This window comes from Ranitomeya imitator, chromosome 5 (genome assembly GCF_032444005.1).
Source record: "Ranitomeya imitator isolate aRanImi1 chromosome 5, aRanImi1.pri, whole genome shotgun sequence".
In the NCBI taxonomy this organism is placed as follows: domain Eukaryota; kingdom Metazoa; phylum Chordata; class Amphibia; order Anura; family Dendrobatidae; genus Ranitomeya; species Ranitomeya imitator.
In genome coordinates this window covers 248,634,510-248,660,324 of record NC_091286.1, presented here as the reverse complement: position 1 = coordinate 248,660,324, position 25,815 = coordinate 248,634,510, and the positions used below count along the sequence as shown (strand labels likewise).

Here is a 25,815-nt window from a genome sequence, read left to right as displayed (position 1 = left end):
TGCCATGAATCATCAAGAGCCTTTACTTGGTTTGAACAGTTATCCTGTGCTGACAGAGTTCCTTTAACCCCTTAGCGACCGCCGATACGCCTTTTAACGGCGGCCGCTAAGGGTACTTAAACCACAGCGCCATTAATTAACGGCGCTGTGGAAAAAGTAAATAGCGCCCCCCAGAGTCGGATTTTCTCTGGGGTCTCGGCTGCCGGGGGTAGCCGAGACCCCAGAGAACATGATTCGGGGGTTTTTTAACCCACCCCGCATTTGCGATCGCCGGTAATTAACCGTTTACCGGCGATCGCAAAAAAAAAAAAACGCGATTTCTTTTTAATTTCTCTGTCCTCCGATGTGATCGCACATCGGAGGACAGAGAAAAGGGGTCCCAGGTAGGCCCCCAATACTTACCTGTCTCCCCCGATGCTCCTCGTGGCTCCCCGTGGGCGCCGCCATCTTCAAAATGGCGGGCGCATGCGCAGTGCGCCCGCCGGCCGGCCCTGCGAGAATCTTTGGGGTCTCGGCTGCCGGGGGTAGCCGAGACCCCAAAGAGCATGATCGGGGTCGGTTTTACCGACCCTGTTTTGCGATCGCCGGTAATTAACTGTTTACCGGCGACCGCAAAAAAAAAAAAAAGTCAAAGTCTAATTCTCTGTCCTCTGATGTGATCGCACATCAGAGGACAGAGAAATAGGGGGATTCGGGGACCCTGCCATACTCACCTGTGTCTCTGGGTCCTCCTGCTGCTCCTCCTGGCCGCCGGCAAAAGAAAATGGCGGGCGCATGCGCAGGCCATCTGTCTCCATCTGCCGGCCGGCAGGAGGAGAGCAGTTGGGGCTAAAATTAGGGTTAGGGGTAGGGTTAGGGTTAGGGCTAGGGGTAGGGTTAGGGTTAGGGTTAGGGTTAGGGCTAGGGGTAGGGTTAGGGTTAGGGGTAGGGTTAGGGCTAGGGGTAGGGTTAGGGTTAGGGGTAGGGTTAGGGCTAGGGGTAGGGTTAGGGGTAGGGCTAGGGTTAGGGCTAGGGTTAGGGCTAGGGGTAGGGTTAGGGGTAGGATTAGGGCTAAATTTAGGGTTAGGGTTGGGGCTAAATTTAGGGTTAGGGTTGGGGCTAAATTTAGAGTTAGGGTTGGCGCTAAATTTAGGGTTAGGCTTCTTTCACACTTACGTCGGTACGGGGCCGTCGCAATGCATCGGTCCGACATACCGACGCACGTTGTGAAAATTGTGCACAACGTGGGCAGCGGATGTAGTTTTTCAACGCATCCGCTGCCCAATCTATGTCCTGGGGAGGAGGGGGCGGAGTTACGGCCACGCATGCGCGGTCAGAAATGGCGGATGCGACGTACAAAAAAACGTTACATTGAACGTTTTTTTGTGCTGACGGTCCGCCAAAACACTGATCCAGTGCACGACGGACGCGACGTGTGGCCATCCGTCACGATCCGTCGGCAATACAAGTCTATGGGCAAAAAACGCATCCTGCGGGCACATTTGCAGGATCCGTTTCTTGTCCAAAACGACGGATTGCGACGGATGCCAAACAACGCAAGTGTGAAAGTAGCCTTAGGGCTAGGGTTAGGGTTGGGGCTAAAGTTAGGGCTAGGGTTGGGATTAGGGTTACGCTTGGGATTAGGGTTAGGTTTGGGATTAGGGTTAAGGTTAGGGTTGTGATTAGGGGTGTATTGGGATTAGGGTTAGGTTTGAGGTTAGGGTTGAGATTAGGATTAGGGGTGTGTTGGATTTAGGGTTTTGATTAGGGTTATGGTTAGGGTTGACATTAGGGTTGTTTTGGGGTAAGGGTTGTGATTATGGTTAGGGTTAGTGATTAGGATTATGGATCAGGTTGGGATTAGGGTTAGGGGTGTGTTGGGGTTAGGGTTGGAGCTAGAATTGGGGGGTTTCCACTGTTTAGGTACATCAGGGGGTCTCCAAACACGATAGCCAATTTTGCGCTCAAAAAGTCAAATGGTGCTCCCTCCCTTCTGAGCTCTGCCGTGCGCCCAAACAGTGGGTTACCCCCACATATGGGGCATCAGCATACTCGGGATAAATTGGACAACAACTTCTGGGGTCCAATTTCTCTTGTTACCCTTGTGAAAATAAAAACTTGGGGGCTAAAAAATCTTTTTTGTGGAAAAAATTTTTTTTTTTATTTTCACGACTCTGCATTATAAACTTCTGTGAAGCACTTGGGCATTCAAAGTTCTCACCACACATCTAGATAAGTTCCATGGGGGGTCTAGTTTCCAAAATGGGGTCACTTGTGGGGGATTTCTACTGTTTAGGCACATCAGGGGCTCTCCAAACGCGACATGGCGTCCGATCTCAATTCCAGCCAATTCTACATTGAAAAAGTAAAACGGCACTCTTTCTCTTCCAAGCTCTGCGGTGCGCCCTAACAGTGGTTTACCCCCACACATTGGGTATCAGCGTACTCAGGAGAAATTGTACAACAACTTTTGTGGTCTAATTTCTCCTGTTACCCTTGTGAAAATAAAAAATTGTGGGCAAAAAGATCATTTTTGTAGAAAAAATGCGATTTTTTTTTTTCACGGCTCTACATTATAAACTTCTGTGAAGCACATGGGGGTTCAAAGTGCTCACCACACATCTAGATAAGTTCCTTAAGGGGTCTAGTTTCCAAAATGGTTAAATAAATAAGGCAGCACACTGCAGCGCTAGAACATACAGAATATTCTCAGCGAGGTAAGGCAAACGTAGGACCTGGTATAAGAGAGATGCCGTAAAGTGGCTACCAGGTACACATAAAATTGGCCATTTTTATGCGCTAAACGCTCTCATTTTTCATATTTCTAATGCAGTAATGCAGTTCAAATTTCGTATTTCAAGTTTGTATGTTCTAGCGCTGCAGTGTGCTGCCTTATTTATTTAACTATATACGAGTTGGCGACTCTAGGTTTAGCACCTGTTCACACTTAGTCTATGTTTGGATGTGCAGGTCAGGTTTTTGAAATAGTTTCCAAAATGGTGTCACTTGTGGGGGGTTTCCACTGTTTAGGCACATCAGGGGCTCTCTAAACGTGACATGGCGTCCGATCTCAATTCCAGCCAATTCTGCATTGAAAAAGTCAAACGGCGCTCCTTCACTTCTAAGTTCTGCGGTGCGCCCAAAAAGTGGTTTACCCCCACATATGGGGTATTGACATATTCAGGAGAAATTGCATAACAAAATTTATGGTTACATTTCTGTTTTTACACTTGTGAAAATAAAAAAAATGGTTCTGAATTAAGATGTTTGCAAAAAAAGTTAAATGTTCATTTTTTCCTTCCACATTGTTTCAGTTCCTGTGAAGCACGTAAAGGGTTAATAAACTTCTTGAATGTGGTTTTGAGAACCTTGAGGGGTGTAGTTTTTAGAATGGTGTCACACTTCATTATTTTCTATCATATAGACCCCTCAAAATGACTTCAAATGTGATGTGGTCCCTAAAAAAAATGGTGTTGTAAAAATGAGAAATTGCTGGTCAACTTTTAACCCTTATAACTCCCTAACAAAAAAAAATTTTGTTTCCAAAATTGTGCTGATGTAAAGTAGACATGTGGGAAATGTTATTTATTAACTATTTTTCATGACATATCTCTCTGATTTAAGGGTATAAAAATACAAAGTTTGAAAATTGCAAAATTTTAAAAATTTTCGCCATATTTCCGTTTTTTTCATAAATAATCGCAAGTAATATCGAAGAAATGTTACCACTAACATGAAGTACAATATGTCACGAAAAAACAATCTCAGAATCAGCGGGATCCGTTGACGCGTTCCAGAGTTATAACCTCATAAATTGACAGTGGTCAGAATTGCAAAAATTGGCTCGGTCATTAAGTACCAAATTGGCTCTGTCACTAAGGGGTTAAATGGAGTATGTCAGCACAGAATGACTGTTCAAACTAATTACAGGCAGTCTGTGCATCATGGCAAAGCCAACCACTTAAAGGGACACTGTCACCTGAATTTGGAGGGAACAATCTTCAGCCATGGAGGCGGGGTTTTCGGGTGTTTGATACACCCTTTCCTTACCCGCTGGCTGCAATATTGGATTGAAGTTCATTTTCTGTCCTCCGTAGTACATGCCTGCGCAAGGCAAGATTGCCTTGTGCAGGCATGTACTACGGAGGACAGAGAATGAACTTCAATCCAATATTGCAGCCAGCATGCAGCCAGCGGGTAAGGAAAGGGTGTATCAAACACCCGAAAACCCCGCCTCCATGGCTGAAGATTGTTCCCTCCAAATTCAGGGGACAGTGTCCCTTTAAATGCACCTTTTGCACCTGCTTATTTTCCCTCTATCGCCATCCTTCCTCTTCTTTGATTGACTTTTTAGGGTCAAAATATGGCATAGACAGATGGAAAACATGCAGGTGGGTAGTTGCTCTTAAATATTTGGCCAAGAGTGCACCAAATGCCTTTACGTTAAACAGTCATTCTGTGCTGACAGAGTCCCTATAACACCTGTTAGAAGGTCACTGGTAAAGTACTAGTAGGGAGATATAGGTATCACTGAGGATGATAACTTCAATGATATGAACCTGGGAAAAATGCTCCAGCACACTAAGTGCTGAAAGGGGTTAATCAGCCATGTTAAGGGCTGTTCTTTTTGTGAACAGTTAAAGAGTGGGTGAGAGGCTGTTCACCATATCTCCACCACAGGGTGCGGTCTAGGAGGTAAATAGTCAGACTCGAAAATAATATATGAGCACGCCCACATGCTCAGATAACACCCAAGCGTGCTCGGAAAAGATGGTATCCAAGCACCTTCGCTCATCACTAACGCTAATATCTCCCTGTGGGGTTGTGACAAATTGCTATGTATTTTTATACTTACCTAATAAACTTCAAGCTTTTAGGAAGACCCTGATACTGGAATACTTGTTGTACCTTTTTAATAAACCAGTAGAATATATAAATGAGAAAAGTTCCTGTGTCTATTTATGTGAGCAACTGACTGAGCCAATCTACCACTCCCCTTACCAACATCCGCTGTACATGTACTGCGCAAGTCGATAGCGAGTGTATGAGGTGGGCTCACGGAGTAAACCGTCAGGTAATAACTGCCTTGCGCAGGCGTGTACTATGGAGGACAGAGAATGAACTTCAATCCAATGTTGTAGCCAGCATGCAGCCAGCGGGTAAGGAAAGGGTGAATCAAACACCCGAAAACCCCGCCTCCATGGCTGAAGATTGTTCCCTCCAAATTCAGGTGACAGAGTCCCTTTAAAGTCCTGAGCAGAAGCACAGAAAGCCCTGGAGTTGTACTTAGGAAAAAAGAAGCTGCTAAAAGGCAAGCATTAATAGAATTAAAAGAAAAAAAAAGCTGTGTTCACTCTGCTCCAATTCCACTAAGGCTACGTCCCCACAGTCAGTAACGGCAGTGCTTTGGACGCAGCACATAATCGCTCCGTCGTAAGTGCTGCCGGCTTTTATACGTGCGGTAATTCCGCATGTGTTCATTGAAGCGTGCGGAATCACCGCATCCTATACATAGAACGGTGATATTTATCTTGTGGAGACTGAGTGTCTCCGTAAGGCTACTTTCACACTAGCATTTTCTGCAATCCGTCACAATGCATCATTTTGCAGAAAAAACACATCCTGCAAAAGTGCTTGCAGGATGCGTTTTTTCCCCATAGACTTGTATTGATGACGCATTTGGGACAGATTGCCACACGTCGCATCCGTCGTGCGACGGATGCGTCGTGCTTCTGCGGACCGTCGGGAGCAAAAAACGCTACATGTAACGTTTTTTGCTCCTGACGGACCGCTTTTTCCGACCGCGCATGCGCGGCCGGAACTCCGCCCCCACCTCCCCGCACCTTACAATGGGGCAGCGGATGCGCCGGAGAAATGCATCCGCTGCCTCCATTGTGCAATGCGTTAAACGCTAGCGTCGGAATCTCTCCCCGACGCATTGCGACGGGGAGATTCCGACGCTAGTGTGAAAGTAGCCTAAGCTAAATAGACATGCTGCGCTCTGGAAAGACGCGTCACATGTCTGTCTCCGCAGGGAAGCCATAGGTGTCCTTGCACGCATAGTGGAGATGGGATTTCATAAAATCCTCTCCACTATGGTGTAACATCTTTACACTGCGGATTGGATGCTGCGGCTGTACACAGCGTCCAATCCACAACATTTACTGACCGTGGAAACATACCCTAATTCAAGAGAAAATCACCACTCCTGTGGTGAACTAGAACTCCCAGCATGCCATAGGAGCTTCTGTACATGTTGGGAGTTATAGTGCTCCTTAAAGGGATAAAGGGATATGGATAATAGTCATGTGATATAAATGGCACCTATGGGGGATCTTAAAAGGAATCTGATGCCTGATACATGCTGCTCATTCCGCAGGTCGTTTGTATCAGACATTGACTGTATGATTCCAGAAAGGTATGTTTGACTCTGAAATGCTGCTGCATTTCAGGGAAAACATACTTTAAGACCCGCTGAGGACCAAGGCCACACGGGTGACTAGTCAGACAGGCGGGTCCCTGGTGGCTTCTCCCCATTCGCTCCCACTGAGGGACAAGTTTATTCCTGCGTGCGAGTACAGAGACACACCAGTCATTGGCAGCCGGAGGGGTGAAGTCAGACATGTTTTTTTCTGTGATGCCGCAGTGTTTCAGAGGCAAACATACCTGGCTTAGATCGTACAGCCGGTGCCGGACACATGCTACCCATGGGTCACACAGTAGATATCCGCAGTCAGGTTCACTTTAAGGGTATGTGTAGACATTCAGTATTAGGCTAAGTGCACACGTAGCGGAATTGGCTGCGGATCTGCAGCGGATTGGTCGCTGCGGATTCTCAGCAGTTTTTCATGCATTGTACAGTACCATGTAAACCTATGTAAACCCAAATCCGCTGTGCCCATGGTGCGGAAAATACCGCATGCCTTGTATTTTCTACAGCATGTCAATTCTCTGTGCGGATCCCGCAGCGTTTTACATCTGCTCCTTTATAGGAATCAGCAGGTGGTAAAACGCAGGTGAAATCTGCACAAAAAACGCTAGAAATCCGCGGGTAATCCAAGGGTAATCCACAGGTAAAATGCAGTGCGCATATTTTTTAAAAACTTAGCAGAAAAATCTGCACAGAAATCCTCAATGTGTGCGCACAGCCTTAGGCAGCACTTTGGACCAGCACATGTCCACTGTGCCCAAAACACTGCCGGCTTCTCAGATATTGATGTGTTTTTGCCACTACATATTTTTGTTGCATCAAAAACGCAGCATCTTACAGTTCATAAGTGTGAATGGGATTTACCATATAAAAATCTCCCCACTGGGCTTTTTTATGCAGTGTAAACTGACCTGCAGTGCATGCTTCAAATTCCCAACATGTCCATTTTTCTTGCAGATATGCAAAATTTTCTGTGCATATTTTTCCCATAGAAGCAAAATATAGCTAATGTGGTCACTTTGGACCAGACCATAGCACTATGGAGAGCGCAGCTTCATCTTCATTGTCTGCGAGACATTGTCTACGAGACCCTGCTGTGTGTAAAGTAGCAACTTCTCTTGGTACTGCAACTAAGGCTGGAATCACACAAGCGTATAACATCAGAAGCGAAAGCAATGGATGCGATATGCCAATGTCCCTCGGCTCCAGCTCTGTGGTGAGTGTCAGAGCTCTGTGCTCCAATGCTCTCACGAGGGAGAATCAGAGCACAGCTGCGGAGGAGATGGAGAAAGTGATTTCTCCATCTCCTCCATTACCAGTCTTTGCGTAAATCGGACTGCACTGGAATGACATCCGAGTGCAGTCCAATGTTTCACATGCATCCATAGACTTGTGTGGGTGCAAGTGAGAGATCAATAAGTTATATCCCTCTATGGTATCAACAAAAATGTTGTCTCACCCTGCAAAAATGAAGTCCACATAGCTCTACAAAACAAAAAAATTAAATTGTTCCACGTCTCAGAAAATGGCGACACAATCAAAGCATTTTTTTTTTAATTTTTGATTTTTTTTCCACCTGTAAAATAATAAATAAAAAGTATACACATTTAGTGTCACCGTAATCTGATGAGGAGAATGCCAGGTCATTTTTACCACAAACTGTACTCCATAAAAACAATTCCCAAAAAAAACAATGTCATAAATGTGATGGATTTTTTGGGCAAATTCACCACTTTTGGAATTTGTCTTCCCATTTTCCAGTACACGATGTGATAAAAAGAATGGTGTCATTCAAAAGTACAACTCGTCTCGCATAAAACAAGTCCTCATATGTCTATGTTGACAGAAAAATAAAAAAGTTATGGCTCTTGAGAGAAAGGGAGGAAAAAAGAAAGAAAAAGAAATGGAAATTGGCCATGTGTGGAAGAGGTTAAATAGAGCCTGACATCTGAACCAAAAGCAGCATGAATCAGAGACTGGCTCCAGTTTTCCATCTCCAATTGTTTAACGCTGTGACATTTAAGAGAAAACATACATTTAGAAGCCTGCCGGGGATGATTAAACTAGGATAATGTCACAGAGTTAACGCAACAGAACAGTGCCAGAAGACCGCAGCGTCTGATGGCTCCTGCTTCGCCGCTGAGAAGAAGCACTTCTCTAGTGTATTAAATGTGTTTGTTTTCTTTCAGAAGGACAGGGGTTAATCGGCCAAAATCCCTGCATTCAGCTGTGCTTGGTTAGCCACTCCTCTCTCCTATAAAAGCTAGGCCTTCTGGTCAGATCTTTGTCTGAGATAGCACTTGTTACATAGACCTTCATGTAGTGAGTGTAGCTGGTGTGGATAAGGAGAGCTGGAGGTGTTTATTGTGCAACTGTTGCTTGGTTTGTATGCTTGAAAATTCCTCATCCTTACCTGCCTTATTTTCTTCCCCCATCCTTCACACCCTGGTGAATACCTCTGTTATTTGTGAGAGTATATTTTGTGTGAGTGGAATTTTCTTTTACCTTGGTCTTTGTTCCCCTGTTTGTCGTGTTGATGTACTATGGTACACAATAGTGCCTCTCTTCCTGGGGTGGGGGAGGTGGACAGATGCAGAGCTGCAGCTAGGAGACAGGGCAAGGGCAAAGGCCCGGCATCCTTGTCATCTGAGGTATCCCGAGGAACAGGGCAAGCTAGGGCACCCCTAGTGCTAGGGCCAGGAAAGGTGCCCCTGGTCTCAGTTTACTCGCCAGTCCTATCGTGACCGAAAGCCTTTTTCTGATCCATTATGGATCCTATCACAGCACAGACAGGGCAGTTGCAGCAGCTCAGTTTTGAGATGGCAGATTTAAACATGGTGGTTTCACAGCACCCTGTTATATATGGTGTGAGGATCTCGCCTTCCAGGCAAGCCATTGTGGAGCCCAAGGTCGTGCTGTCAGACAGGTTTTCTGGTGGGTGAGACAAGTTTGTTGTGTTCCGTGAGGCCTGCAAATTATATTTCTGGCTGTGTCCAGTAACCTCTGGAACAGAGGAGCAACAGGTAGGGATTGTTATCTCGTTCCTGCTTGGGGACCCAAACGCATGGGAATTTTCTCTCTCATCTGACTCAGTCACTCCAGACAGAAGAGGGCTTTTTTCAGGCTTTGGGATTGGTGTATGATGACCCTGAACGCGTCTCCTTGGCTGAGTCTTCTCTGCACCAACTTCAGCAAGTAGACCATCTGGCGAAGGAATACTGCTCCGAGTTCTGGCGGTGGGCCACCGACACTAGGTGGAATGACCCTTCCCTCCATAGTCAGTTCTGCGAGGGTCTCTTTGTGAAAGTAAGGGATGCGTTAGCGCTCTATGAGACTCCTGACTCCCTTAAGGCGGCCATGTCTCTGGCGATCCAGGTTGATTGCCTTCTTTGCCAGAGACATAGGGAGTTACCTCTGGGGGCAGGAGGTCCAAGTTTAAGCGTGGTCAGTACTGACTCTACTGTGGAACCCATGCAGGTGGCTGCGGCATCCAAACCTAGAAAACTTGCATTAATCCAGCATAAGGAGGAGTGTGTTTCTGTTGTTGCATAAAGGGTAATTTTGTGAGCACATGTCCTACCCGTCACTTCTTTAACCCCTTCATGACCCAGCCTATTTTGACCTTAAAGACCTTGCCGTTTTTTGCAATTCTGACCAGTGTCCCTTTATGAGGTAATAACTCAGGAACGCTTCAACGGATCCTAGCGGTTCTGAGATTGTTTTTTCGTGACATATTGGGCTTCATGTTAGTGGTAAATTTAGGTCAATAAACTCTGCGTTTATTTGTGATAAAAACGGAAATTTGGCGAAAATTTTGAAAATTTCGCAATTTTCACATTTTTAATTTTTATTCTGTTAAACCAGAGAGATATGTGACACAAAATAGTTAATAAATAACATTTCCCACATGTTTACTTTACATCAGCACAATTTTGGAAACAAAATTTTTTTTTGTTAGGAAGTTATAAGGGTTAAAATTTGACCAGCGATTTGTCATTTTTACAACGAAATTTACAAAACCTTTTTTTAGGGACCACCTCACATTTGAAGTCAGTTTGAGGGGTCTATATGGCTGAAAATACCCAAAAGTGACACCATTCTAAAAACTGCACCCCACAAGGTACTCAAAACCACATTCAAGAAGTTTATTAACCCTTCAGGTGCTTCACAGCAGCAGAAGCAACATGGAAGGAAAAAATGAACATTTAACTTTTTAGTCACAAAAATTATCTTTTAGCAACAATTTTTTTATTTTCCCAATGGTAAAAGGAGAAACTGAACCACGAAAGTTGTTGTGCAATTTGTCCTGAGTACGCTGATACCTCATATGTGGGGGTAAACCACTGTTTGGGCGCACGGCAGGGCTTGGAAGGGAAGGAGCGCCATTTGACTTTTTGAATCAAAAATTGGCTCCACTCTTTAGCGGACACCATGTCACGTTTGGAGAGCCCCCGTGTGCCTAAAAATTGGAGCTCCCCCACAAGTGACCCCATTTTGGAAACTACACGCCCCAAGGAACTTATCTAGATGCATAGTGAGCACTTTGAACCCCCAGGTGCTTCACAAATTGATCCGTAAAAATGAAAAAGTACTTTTTTTTCACAAAAAAATTCTTTTAGCCTCAATTTTTTCATTTTCACATTGGCAACAGGATAAAATGGATCCTAAAATGTGTTGGGCAATTTCTCCTGAGTACGCCGATACCTCATATGTGGGGGTAAACCACTGTTTGGGCACATGGTAAGGCTCGGAAGGGAAGGAGCGCCATTTGACTTTTTGAATGAAAAATTATTTCCATCGTTAGCGGACACCATGTCGCGTTTGGAGAGCTCCTGTGTGCCTAAACATTGGCGCTCCCCCACAAGTGACCCCATTTTGGAAACTAGACCCCCCAAGGAACTTATTTAGATGCCTAGTGAGCACTTTAAACCCTCAGGTGCTTCACAAATTGATCTGTAAAAATGAAAAAGTACTTTTTTTTCACAAAAAAATTCTTTTCGCCTCAATTTTTTCATTTTCACATGGGCAGTAGGATAAAATGGATCATAAAATTTGTTGGGCAATTTCTCCCGAGTACGCCGATACCTCATATGTGGGGGTAAACCACTGTTTGGGCACATGGCAGGGCTCGGAAGGGAAGGCGCGCCATTTGACTTTTTGAATGGAAAATTAGCTCCAATTGTTAGCGGACACCATGTCGCGTTTGGAGAGCCCCTGTGTGCCTATGCATTGGAGCTCCCCCACAAGTGACCCCATTTTGGAAACCAGACCCCCCAAGGAACTTATCTAGATGCATATTGAGCACTTTAAACCCCCAGGTGCTTCACAGAAGTTTATAACGCAGAGCCATGAAAATAAAAAATAATTTTTCTTTCCTCAAAAATGATTTTTTAGCCTGGAATTTCCTATTTTGCCAAGGATAATAGGAGAAATTGGACCCCAAATATTGTTGTCCAGTTTGTCCTGAGTACGCTGATACCCCATATGTGGGGGTAAACCACTGTTTGGGCGCACGGCAGGGCTCGGAAGGGATGGCACGCCATTTTGCTTTTTAAATGGAAAATTAGCTCCAATCATTAGCGGACACCATGTCACGTTTGGAGAGCCCCTGTGTGCCTAAACATTGGAGATACCCCAGAAATGACCCCATTTTGGAAACTAGACCCCCAAAGGAACTAATCTAGATGTGTGGTGAGGACTTTGAACCTCCAAGTGCTTCACAGAAGTTTATAACGCAGAGCCATGAAAATAAAAAAAAAAAATTATTTTCTCAAAAATGATCTTTTAGCCTGCAATTTTTTATTTTACAAAGGGTAACAGGAGAAATTTGACCCCAAAAGTTGTTGTCCAGTTTCTCCTGAGTACGGTGATACCCCATATGTGGGGTTAAACCACTGTTTGGGCACATGCCGGGGCTCGGAAGTGAAGTAGTGACATTTTGAAATGCAGACTTTGATGGAATGCTCTGTGGGCGTCACGTTGCGTTTGCAGAGCCCCTGATGTGGCTTAACAGTAGAAACCCCCCACAAGTGACCCCATTTTGGAAACTAGACCCCAAAAGGAACTTATCTAGATGTGTGGTGAGCACTTTGAACTCCCAAGTGCTTCATAGAAGTTTATAATGCAGAGCCGTGAAAATAATAAATACGTTTTCTTTCCTCAAAAATAATTATTTAGCCCAGAATTTTTTAATTTTCCCAAGGGTAACAGGAGAAATTGGACCCCAAAAGTTGTTGTCCAGTTTCTCCTGAGTACGCTGATACCCCATGTGTGGGGGTAAACCACTGTTTGGGCACACGTCGGGGCTCAGAAGGGAAGAAGTGACTTTTGAAATGCAGACTTTGATGGAATGGTCTGCGGGCGTCACATTGCGTTTGCAGAGCCCCTGGTGTGCCTAAACAGTAGAAACCCCCCACAAGTGACCCCATTTTAGAAACTAGACCCCCCAAGGAAATTATCTAGATACAGTGGGGCAAAAAAGTATTTAGTCAGTCAGCAATAGTGCAAGTTCCACCACTTAAAAAGATGAGAGGCGTCTGTAATTTACATCATAGGTAGACCTCAACTATGGGAGACAAACTGAGAAAAAAAATCCAGAAAATCACATTGTCTGTTTTTTTAACATTTTATTTGCATATTATGGTGGAAAATAAGTATTTGGTCAGAAACAAAATTTCATCTCAATACTTTGTAATATATCCTTTGTTGGCAATGACAGAGGTCAAACATTTTCTGTAAGTCTTCACAAGGTTGCCACACACTGTTGTTGGTATGTTGGCCCATTCCTCCATGCAGATCTCCTCTAGAGCAGTGATGTTTTTGGCTTTTCGCTTGGCAACACGGACTTTCAACTCCCTCCAAAGGTTTTCTATAGGGTTGAGATCTGTAGTCTGGCTAGGCCACTCCAGGACCTTGAAATGCTTCTTACGAAGCCACTCCTTCGTTGCCCTGGCGGTGTGCTTTGGATCATTGTCATGTTGAAAGACCCATCCACGTTTCATCTTCAATGCCCTTGCTGATGGAAGGAGGTTTGCACTCAAAATCTCACGATACATGGCCCCATTCATTCTTTCATGTACCCGGATCAGTCGTCCTGGCCCCTTTGCAGAGAAACAGCCCCAAAGCATGATGTTTCCACCACCATGCTTTACAGTAGGTATGGTGTTTGATGGATGCAACTCAGTATTCTTTTTCCTCCAAACACGACAAGTTGTGTTTCTACCAAACAGTTCCAGTTTGGTTTCATCAGACCATAGGACATTCTCCCAAAACTCCTCTGGATCATCCAAATGCTCTCTAGCAAACTTCAGATGGGCCCGGACATGTACTGGCTTAAGCAGTGGGACACGTCTGGCACTGCAGGATCTGAGTCCATGGTGGCGTAGTGTGTTACTTATGGTAGGCCTTGTTACATTGGTCCCAGCTCTCTGCAGTTCATTCACTAGGTCCCCCCGCGTGGTTCTGGGATTTTTGCTCACCGTTCTTGTGATCATTCTGACCCCACGGGGTGGGATTTTGCGTGGAGCCCCAGATCGAGGGAGATTATCAGTGGTCTTGTATGTCTTCCATTTTCTAATTATTGCTCCCACTGTTGATTTCTTCACTCCAAGCTGGTTGGCTATTGCAGATTCAGTCTTCCCAGCCTGGTGCAGGGCTACAATTTTGTTTCTGTTGTCCTTTGACAGCTCTTTGGTCTTCACCATAGTGGAGTTTGGAGTCAGACTGTTTGAGGGTGTGCACAGGTGTCTTTTTATACTGATAACAAGTTTAAACAGGTGCCATTACTACAGGTAATGAGTGGAGGAAAGAGGAGACTCTTAAAGAAGAAGTTACATGTCTGTGAGAGCCAGAAATCTTGATTGTTTGTTTCTGACCAAATACTTATTTTCCACCATAATATGCAAATAAAATGTTAAAAAAACAGACAATGTGATTTTCTGGATTTTTTTTTCTCAGTTTGTCTCCCATAGTTGAGGTCTACCTATGATGTAAATTACAGACGCCTCTCATCTTTTTAAGTGGTGGAACTTGCACTATTGCTGACTGACTAAATACTTTTTTGCCCCACTGTATGTGGTGAGCACTTTGAACCCCCAAGTGCTTCACAGACGTTTACAACGCAGAGCCGTGAAAATAAAAAATCATTTTTCTTTCCTCAAAAATGATGTTTTAGCAAGCATTTTTTTAGATTCACAAGGGTAACAGGAGAAATTGGACCCCAGTAATTGTTGCGCAGTTTATCCTGAGTACACTGATACCCCATATGTGGGGGTAAACCACTGTTTGGGCACACTTCAGGGCTCGGAAGTGAGGGAGCACAATTTGACTTTTTGAATACGAGATTGGCTGGAATCAATGGTGGCGCCATGTTGCGTTTGGAGACCCCTGATGTGCCTAAACAGTGGTAACCCCTCAATTCTACCTCCAACACTAACCCCCCCACACCCCTAACCCTAATCCCAACTGTAGCCATAACCCTAATCACAACCCTAACCACAACCCTAATTCCAACCCTAACCCTAAGGCTATGTGCCCACGTTGCGGATTCGTGTGAGATATTTCCGCACCATTTTTGAAAAATCCGCGGGTAAAAGGCACTGCGTTTTACCTGCGGATTTTCCGCGGATTTCCAGTGTTTTTTGTGCGGATTTCACCTGCGGATTCCTATTGAGGAACAGGTGTAAAAAGCCGCGGAATCCGCACAAAGAATTGACATGCTGTGGAAAATACAACGCAGCGTTTCCGCGCGGTATTTTCTGCACCATGGGCACAGCGGATTTGGTTTTTCATATGTTTACATGGTACTGTAAACCTGATGGAATACTGCTGCGAATCCGCAGCGGCCAATCCGCAGCCAAATCCGCACCTTGTGAACATAGCCTAATTCTAAAGGTATGTGCACACGCTGCGGAAAACGCTGCAGATCCGCAGCAGTTTCCCATGAGTTTACAGTTCAATGTAAACCTATGGGAAACAAAAATCGCTGTACACATGCTGCGGAAAAACTGCACGGAAACGCAGCGGTTTACATTCCGCAGCATGTCACTTCTTTGTGCGGATTCCGCAGCGGTTTTACAACTGCTCAAATAGAAAATCGCAATTGTAAAACCGCAGTGAAATGCGCAGAAAAAAACGCGGTAAATCCGCCATAAATCCGCAGCGGTTTAGCACTGCGGATTTATCAAATCCGCAGCGGAAAAATCCGCAGAGGACCAGAATATGTGTGCACATACCGAAACCCTAACCCTAGCCCTAACCCTAGCCCTAACCCTACCCCTAACCCTAGCCCTAACCCTAGCCCTAACCCTAACCCTAGCCCTAACCCTACCCCTAGCCCTAACCCTACCCCTAACCCTACCCCTATTCTAACATTAGTGGAAAACAAAAAATTTCTTTATTTTTTTATTGTCCCTACCTATGGGGGTGACAAAGGGGGGGGGGTCATGTATTATTTTTTTTATTTTGATCACTGAGATATAATCTATCTCAGTGAACAAAATGCACTTTGGAACGAATCTGCCGGCCGGCAGATTCGGCGGGCGCACTGCGCATGCGCCCGCCATTTTGGAAGATGGCGGCGCCCAGGGAGAAGACGGACGGGACCCCGGCTGGATCGGTAAGTATGATGGGGTGGGGGGGGACCATGGGAGGGGGGATCGGAGCACAGGGGGGGGATCGGAGCACGGGGGGGGAATCGGAGCGCGGCAGGCGTGGAACGGAACACGGGGGGCGTGGAACAGAGCACGGGGGGGCTGGAACGGAGCATGGGGGGGTGGAACGGAGCACGGGGGGGTGGATCTGAATGCAGGGGGGGTGATTGGAGCACGGGGGGGTGATTGGAGCACGGGGGGAGCGGACAAGAGCACGGGGGGGAGCGGAGCACTGGATGGAGGGGAGCCGGAGCAGTGTACCGGCCAGATCGGGAGGCTGGGGGGGCGATCGGTGGGGTGGGGGCACACTAGTATTTCCAGCCATGGCCGATGATATTGCAGCATCGGCCATGGCTGGATTGTAATATTTCACCCGTTATAATGGGTGAAATATTACAAATCGCTCTGATTGGCAGTTTCACTTTCAACAGCCAATCAGAGCGATCGTAGCCACGAGGGGGTGAAGCCACCCCCCCTGGGCTAAACTACCACTCCCCCTGTCCCTGCAGATCGGGTGAAATGGGAGTTAACCCTTTCACCCGATCTGCAGGGACGCGATCTTTCTGTGACACAGCATATGCGTCACAGGTCGGATTGGCACCGACTTTCATGACGCATACGCTGGGTCACAGGTCGGGAAGGGGTTAAACAACCGCCAGAAAACTTGAGGGCCCAGGATCCGGGGAGGTTGGCAACTAGGCTGTACTCATAGCCTCGGTGGGAAAGACTTGTTTTTTCCTTCCAGCTAGTTTATACAGTGCCTTGCGAAAGTTTTCGGCCCCCTTGAACTTTTCAACCTTCTCCCACATATCGTGCTTCAAACATAAAGATACTAAATGTAAATTTTTGGTGCAGAATCAACAACAAGTGGAACACAATTGTGAAGTTGAACAAAATTTATTGGGTATTTAAAATTTTTGTTGAAATTCAAAAACTGAAAAGTGGCGCGTGCAATATTATTCAGCCCCTTTAACTTAATACTTTGTTGCGCCACCTTTAGCGGCGATTGCAGCTGCAAGTCACTTGGGGTATGTCTCTATCAGTTTTGTACATCAAGAGACTGAAATTCTTGCCCATTCTTCCTTGGCAAACAGCTTGAGCTCAGTGAGGTTTGATGGGGATCGTTTGTGAACAGCAGTTTTCAGCTCTTTCCACAGATTCTCGATTGAATTGAGGTCTGGACTTTGACTTGGCCATTCTAACACCTGGATACGTTTATTTGTGAACCATTCCATTGTAGATTTTGCTATATGTTTGGGATCATTGTCTTGTTGGAAAACACATCTCAGTCTCAGGTCTTTTGCAGACTCCAACAGGTTTTCTTCAAGAATGGTCATGTATTTGGCTCCATCCATTACCCCATCAATTTGAACAATCTTCCCTTTCCCTGCTGAAGAAAAGCAGGCCCAAACCATGATGCTGCCACCACCATGTTTGACAGTGGGGATGGTGTGTTCAGGGTGATGAGCTGCGTTGCCTTTACGCCAAACATATCCTTTGGCATTGTTGCCAAAAATTTTGATTTTGGATTCATCTGACCAGCGCACCTTCTTCCACATGTTTTGTATGTCTACCAGGGGGCTTTTTGCAAACTTTAAACTACACTTTTTATGGATATCTTTAAGAAATGGCTTTCTTCTTGCCACTCTTCCATAAAGGCTAGATTTGTGCAGTGTACGACTCATTGTTATTCTATGGACAGACTGTCCCACCTCAGCAGTAGATCTCTGCAGTTCATCCAGAGTGATCATGGGCCTCTTGGCTGCATCTCTGATCAGTCTTCTCCTTGTTTGAAATGGAAGTTTAGAGGGACCGCCTGGTCTTGGTAGATTTGCAGTGGTATGATACTCATTCCATTTCAATATGATCGCTTGCACAGTGCTCTTTGGGATGTTTAAAGTTTTTAAATAATTTTGTGTCCAAATCTGGCTTTAAACTTCTCCACAACAGTATCACGGACCTGCCTGTTGTGTTCCTTGGTCTTCATGAAGCTCTCTGTGCTTCAAACAGAATCCTGAGACGATCACAAAGCAGGTGCATTTATACGGAGACTTGATTACACACAGGTGGATTATACTTATCATTATTAAGCATTTAGGACAACATTGGATCATTTAGAGATCCACAATGAACTTCTGGTGTGAATTTGCTACACTGAAAGTAAAGCACTGAAATAATGAGTTTTAAATATTTCCCGCCATACCTTTATTGAGTCAGGAAGGTATATTTTCTCCCCCTGACTCAACTGCCTCACAGTCTTCCGTCATCCCCCTCTGGCCTCCTGGCGCTGCCTCCTCTTTCTCGTGACGTCACCGGTGCCTGCATTCTGCAATCAGTTTTCGGGCATGTGCCATGCGTGCTGCTCGGGAACTTGCATCAGGTGATGTAAGGATATTGCGCCTGCGTGTAGTGGAGGCCCCTGATCCCACCCTACAGTGTTGATGTATTCACACTGTGGGGCTTGGAATCTGGGGCCTCCGCTACACGCAGGCAAGATATCCTTACATCAACTGATGAAAGTTCCCAGGCAGCGCGCACAGTGCATGCCCAAGAACTGATTGCACAGCACAGGCACCGGTGACATCACAAGAAAGAGAGGAGGTGGTGCCAGAAGGGGGATGATGGACTGCTGAAAGGCAGTTGAGTCAGGGGGTGAAAACATATCTCCCTGACTCAATAGAGGTATGGCGGGAAATTTATAAAACTCATTATTTCAGCGTTCCTAGGGATAATAAACATAAGAGCCACCTTCACAGAATGCAACCTTAGTGCTGCTGAAGGTGGCTCTTTTACTTTCATAGGCCCCGGAGGAGTGAGAGGTTCCATTTAAGCTAAAGGTTCCATCTTGAAAATTGGGTCCCAGGTTTATTGGTCCTTATAAAATCTTAGCTGTCATCAATCCAGTAGTATTCCAACTTGCACTGCCAACTTCTTTTAAAATCCGTAATGTTTTTCACTGTTCACTTCTCAAGAAGTACGTGACATCTGCAGGACCTTCACCTCTGCCACCTTCTCCTGTCATGATCGATGGTAATCTGGAGTTCCAGATAACAAAGGTCTTAGACTCCCATCTTGTTCGTTGGTCAATTCAATACATGGTACATTGGAAGGGGTACGGTCCTGAGGAGAGGATGTGGGTTCCAGCTTTTGACGTCCATGCGGCCAGACTTGTTCGGGCCTTTCATGTGGCACACACACAAACTTCTTTCAGCAGGACAGGGGTTAATCGGCCATGTGGAAATCCCTGTATTCAGCTGTGCTCGGTTAGCCACTCCTCTCTCCTATAACAGCTAGGCCTTCTAGCCAGGTCCTTGTCTGAGTTAGCACTTGCTACATAGGCCTGGAGTGAGAGGAACTGGTGTGGATAAGGAGAGCTGGAGGAGTTTATTGTGCAACTGTTGCTTGGTTTGTATGCTTGGAAATTCCTCATCCTTATCTGCCTTATTTTCTTCCCCCATCCTTCCCACCCTGGTTAATACCTCTGTTATTTGTGAGAGTATATTTTGTGTGAGTGGAATTTTCTTTTACCCTTGTCTTTGCTCTCCTGTCTGTCGGGTTGGTGTACTAAGGTACACAGTAGCGCCTCTCTTCCATGGGTGGGGTAGGTGGACAGATGCAGGCTGCAGCTAGGAGACAGGGCAAAGGCCCCGGCGTCCTCACCATCTGAGGTATCCCGGGGAACAGGACGAGCTAGGGCGCCCCCTAGTGCTAAGGCCAGGAAAGGTGCCCCTGGTCCCAGTTTACTCTCCAGTCCTATCATGACCGTTAATTAGTCAAAAACGCAGGGCCACAGCAGTGACTTTATGCCACACTCCCCTAGACTGACAGAACTCCTCCCATAAATTTGTATTTAGTTAGAGAGGGACTTGTCAGTCAAGGGGAGAAGGGTGAAGAGAAGCCACTTGGACCTACCTCTTTGACCAGTCACTTTGGGTTCCTCGTAATTGATATAGCATAAAAGATACAAGGCTGCAAAAAAAATAAAGAACTCATATGAAAATATACAGTGGGGCAAAAAAGTATTTAGTCAGTCAGCAATAGTGCAAGTTCCACCACTTAAAAAGATGAGAGGCGTCTGTAATTTACATCATAGGTAGACCTCAACTATGGGAGACAAACTGAGAAAAAAAAATCCAGAAAATCACATTGTCTGTTATTTTTATCATTTTATTTGCATATTATGGTGGAAAATAAGTATTTGGTCAGAAACAAACAATCAAGATTTCTGGCTCTCACAGACCTGTAACTTCTTCTTTAAGAGTCTCCTCTTTCCTCCACTCATTACCTGTAGTAATGGCACCTGTTTAAACTTGTTATCAGTATAAAAAGACACCTGTGCACACCCTCAAACAGTCTGACTCCAAACTCCACTATGGTGAAGACCAAAGAGCTGTCAAAGGACACCAGAAACAAAATTGTAGCCCTGCACCAGGCTGGGAAGACTGAATCTGCAATAGCCAACCAGCTTGGAGTGAAGAAATCAACAGTGGGAGCAATAATTAGAAAATGGAAGACATACAAGGCCACTGATAATCTCCCTCGATCTGGGGCTCCACGCAAAATCCCACCCCATGGGGTCAGAATGATCACAAGAACGGTGAGCAAAAATCCCAGAACCATGCGGGGGGACCTAGTGAATGAACTGCAGAGAGCTGGGACCAATGTAACAAGGCCTACCATAAGTAACACACTACGCCACCATGGACTCAGATCCTGCAGTGCCAGACGTGTCCACTGCTTAAGCCAGTACATGTCCGGGCCCGTCTGAAGTTTGCTAGAGAGCATTTGGATGATCCAGAGGAGTTTTGGGAGAATGTCCTATGGTCTGATGAAACCAAACTGGAACTGTTTGGTAGAAACACAACTTGTCGTGTTTGGAGGAAAAAGAATACTGAGTTGCATCCATCAAACACCATACCTACTGTAAAGCATGGTGGTGGAAACATCATGCTTTGGGGCTGTTTCTCTGCAAAGGGGCCAGGACGACTGATCCGGGTACATGAAAGAATGAATGGGGCCATGTATCGTGAGATTTTGAGTGCAAACCTCCTTCCATCAGCAAGGGCATTGAAGATGAAACGTGGCAGGGTCTTTCAACATGACAATGATCCAAAGCACACCGCCAGGTCAACGAAGGAGTGGCTTCGTAAGAAGCATTTCAAGGTCCTGGAGTGGCCTAGCCAGTCTCCAGATCTCAACCCTATAGAAAACCTTTGGAGGGAGTTGAAAGTCCGTGTTGCCAAGCGAAAAGCCAAAAACATCACTGCTCTAGAGGAGATCTGCATGGAGGAATGGGCCAACATACCAACAACAGTGTGTGGCAACCTTGTGAAGACTTACAGAAAACGTTTGACCTCTGTCATTGCCAACAAAGGATATATTACAAAGTATTGAGATGAAATTTTGTTTCTGACCAAATACTTATTTTCCACCATAATATGCAAATAAAATGTTAAAAAAACAGGCAATGTGATTTTCTGGATTTTTTTTTTCTCAGTTTGTCTCCCATAGTTGAGGTCTACCTATGATGTAAATTACAGACGCCTTTCATCTTTTTAAGTGGTGGAACTTGCACTATTGCTGACTGACTAAATACTTTTTTGCCCCACTGTATATGTCCTGGATTCCTGGCGATTAGATCTGTAATCCAGGCATTTATTTTGGGGCCAATCATTTAATTTGGGAAAGATTTTTTGACCATAATTATTGAGAAAATTGGCAATTGCCTCATAGGAGAGCCTTTTCTTCCTCTAGATCAACATGGTAGGATTATACAATGATTATACAGTCTGTTGTATGTACTAGACTCACTTCTTTTTTTCCACCTGACATATAACTATTACTCTTTTTAGGATGAAATAGAAAACACAAGATAATATTTTGCCTTTGAAAGTGGATAAGATTAAAAAAAAAGTTGCGTCCATGCTTCATATTGTACTTGCACCAAGCCTGTTTTTCTTCTATTGGCTTCAAATGTAATTCCAGTTTAATTGAAAAAATATGAATGTAATCAATAATGTGGCTGTTTGATAAACTATTTTCGCTTTTCTGCTGTATTTATTTACCCATATTCATTTTCTTTGTACTTTGAAGACCTAATTTGGCCGAATTGAAGGAGAAACTATTGTCCCTGGGTGCCAGCTATGTTATTACTGAGGATATGCTGGAGAAAACAGAAATGGCAAATCTGTTTAAGGTAATTCTGTACACAGTACTCCCTGTACGTTTTCTAGATTCCATTTACAGCTGTAAAGCATCCGCGGTGGCTGGATTTCAGTACAAGCTTGTAACTAGCAATAAGAAGTGACAGTATGAAGTAATTATCAATACAAAGTACACAGCTATGCGAAGCAAGCTGACCACGCTTTCATATCCCTTTTCAGGAAGTTGAAAGGCCGAAATTAGCTCTGAATTGTGTAGGAGGAAACGCTGCTGGAAATCTCTTCTGCCATCTCAAGTAGGTGTCACTTACCTGAGTATAAATTGTGTATTACCTGTAAAAATCAACTCTGGTAACCTGATAATGACTCTATATGATTTGTTTAGGAAGCAGACCTGAATACAGTCTACAATTCACGGCTGGAGAAATCCTATTAGTACAGCAGCTGATACTTGGACTTATTAGGAAAGAAGTATGAAACTGCCTGTCAATAAGAAAGCTAGCTTTATTTGATCTGTATAAAGGGCATTGTGCCCATTTGCAAAACACTCAAACAGAATAGCTACCCAGAGCCTGGTTTCCATACAAATGTAGAAAAATTATGTCTATCCATCACATTATTTATATTTTAACGACTTAATATCCAAATAACATCTTTATATAATGCCCAAAAAGGAAAAGGGGTTAAAAGAGTTGTTAGGTCTTAGGGTAAAAGTCTGCAGCCACTCTTTATGACTGCAGACTTATGAATCCTAGCATCAGGCATACACAAGGGTTTGCGCAGCATGTATCAGCTGACAGGTTCCCTTTAAGACAAAAAGGGCCCTGGCAGTGGTGCTTGGAGCAGACCTGCTAGAACGAATATACAGTTTTTGCACATTCATGTTTGAGCGAATGCATTTGTTCGTTCCATTTATTCTTAATGTGATAGCTGAGCGCTGCTCTCGTCTTGCCTTCGGCACGGCCATAAGACCAATGGAATGAGAGTATGCCAGTTCGACCACCATTCCATTTACACAGGGCTCGTCAGAGCCTCAGTTCTTGAGATGTGTGAAAGACCTAGCAGTTGAAACCTCAGCTATCGGGAAGTTACCCTTTATCCCATGGATAGGCGATAACTTCCAAACTTGATAATGCCCTTTAAATTATTTTATTTTACTAAGGAAAGACTGCCAAGGGAATGGGGCAGTATAAACTTGGTGATAGACTTTCTTTAGGTAAACTGTTGTTGCAGCAGGAACTGACTGTTGACTGTACTCCTGTTAGGGGATGTGATCCACAATAAGTGTAGATCCAGTCAGAGGGTCAAGCTACACGTGATCCACTCAAGTTATTCCTGAGGGGTCAGTCCTGGGTAACTCCAGAGAAACTGCTTAGGTTCCTATTCAATATAACCAGCTCTTAATGGAAAAAACAAGATGTATATTTTTCTGTTCATATTCTAGCGGATTCCCAGTAAATATATAGGGGGAAGTGGATGCTTGAGCACATAACAGTCACACAAATACAGGACATCATTTAGTTGGAGATCCCTTTGAGCCTAAATAAACCCTTCTTGAGGATCCAGGGAGGAGTTGATGCCATGCTTTTTTGGCATAAATCATTGTGTAAGGCTCTTTATAAGTACAGAGCTATTAATCTTAAAAAAAAAAAAGTGCTTTGCACTTTTTCCCATTGTGAAGTAATCTTTTTTTCTTAGCACATTTTGTTTGACTTCTATTATGAAAAATATTTCCTATTTCTATAAAAAATAATTTATAAATATCTATATTATACAGTATATACATAGCAACCCATGTTCCTCTTACAAATTATGCTTACAAATCATTTTATTATGTATTCCATAGGGATGGGAGCACTATGGTAACATATGGAGGAATGTCAAGAAAACCAACTCCTTTACCTGCAGTATGTATTCACATACATTAGTAGAACCATAAGCATCAGTCTTAATTACCTTGTCGACCAGATCACATTTCCCACCTTAGTATTGAAGTTATTACAATTTATCCACTTTCCAGAATGGCACCTGTCTTAATACTAACTAACCACATTTTTTCTTAACATGTCAATAACAAATGTATCTATAGGGTATTTATTACAGATTAAGGCTGGTTTCACATTTGCGTTTTTTGCCACTGCGTTTGTACCGCATATAAACGCATGCATCGTGTTTTCCTATATTTAACATTAAAAACTCATCCGTTTTTTCTTGTTCGCGTTTGGCTGCGTTTGACGACGCATGCGTCTTTTTGTCGCTTGCGGCTTGGCGCAGAAATGCAACATGTAGTATTTTTAGAGGCGTCTATTTGCCGCCAGGAAATGCATGCGTTCGATTGCGCACGGTTTGCGTTAAAAAAAGCGTTGCTGTCTATGTAAACACATGCGTTTTTAAGCACATGCGTTTGGTTGCGTTTTTGAACGCATGCGTTTCCGTAGAGAAAAACAAGTCTAGACACTGATAAGCCACCCCCCACCATCAAGGTGATAAAGGGATCCAAACCCTAACCCTAACCCTAGCCCTAACCCCAAAGGGATCCAAACCCTAACACTAGCCCTAACCCTAACCCTAGCCCTAACCCCAAAGGGATCCTAACCCTAACCCCAAAGGGATCCAAACCCTAACCCTAGCCCTAATCCTAATCCTAGCCCTAGCCCTAACCCTAACCCCAAAGGGATCCAAACAATAACCCTAACCCCAAAGGGATCCAAACCATAACCCCAAAGGGATCCAAACCCTAACCCTAACCACAAAGGGATTCAAACCCTAACCCTAGCCCTAACCCCAAAGGGATCCAAACCCTAACCCTAACCCCAAAGGGATCCAAACCCTAGACCTAACGGGAAAATGGAAATAAATACATTTTTTAAATTTTTAAATTTTTCCCTAACTAAGGAGTTGATGAAGGGGGTTTGATTTCCATTTATAAGGGGTTTTCTAGTGGATTTTTATGATTGGCAGCTGTCACACACTGAAAGACGCTTTTTATTCCCAAAAATATTTTTTGCGTTACCACATTTTGAGAGCTACAATTTTTCCATATTTTGGTCCACAGAGTCATGTGAGGTCTTGTTTTTTGCGGGACGAGTTGACATTTTTATTAGTAACATTTTCGTGCACGTGACATTTTTGATTGCTTTTTATTCTGATTTTTGTGAAGCAAAATGAACAAAAACCAGCTTGTGAAATTTCTCATCATGCGTACCAAAAGTGCAAACGCAGGAAAAAAACGCATGTAAACGCGTACAAACGCTGCATTTTTTTAACCGCATGCGACAACGCATGCGTCTAAAAAATGCAGCGTTTGTACGCGCTTACATGCGTTTTTTTCACCACTTGCGGATGTATTTTAAACGCTGCGGATGTAAACGCAAATGTGAAATCAGCCTTACAAAATAATTTAGGAATTCACTGATCTGGAAGAATTTAAACAATTTGAAGTTTACTTTATCTGAATCTACTAAGATTGACACTGCCATTTTACACCTTGCATAAGATTGCATCAGCCAGAAAAAGATAACGCGACCTTCACTACAGACAGGCAGGTGGACTACCCCATGATACCTTGCAGCTATCACATCTCATGATTGGTCAG

General features: G+C 44.4%; 1 protein-coding gene across 1 annotated transcript in view; it reads left to right on the top strand.

The window, feature by feature from the left end:
* Nucleotides 1-25,815, top strand: part of LOC138680656 (enoyl-[acyl-carrier-protein] reductase, mitochondrial-like) — a 157,298-nt gene that overhangs the window by 93,873 nt on the left and 37,610 nt on the right. Inside the window, exons 6-8 of the mRNA XM_069767966.1 lie at nt 22,153-22,255; nt 22,443-22,516; nt 24,067-24,127. Coding sequence (XP_069624067.1) covers nt 22,153-22,255; nt 22,443-22,516; nt 24,067-24,127 — 238 coding nt within the window. The remainder of the gene's footprint in view (nt 1-22,152; nt 22,256-22,442; nt 22,517-24,066; nt 24,128-25,815) is intronic.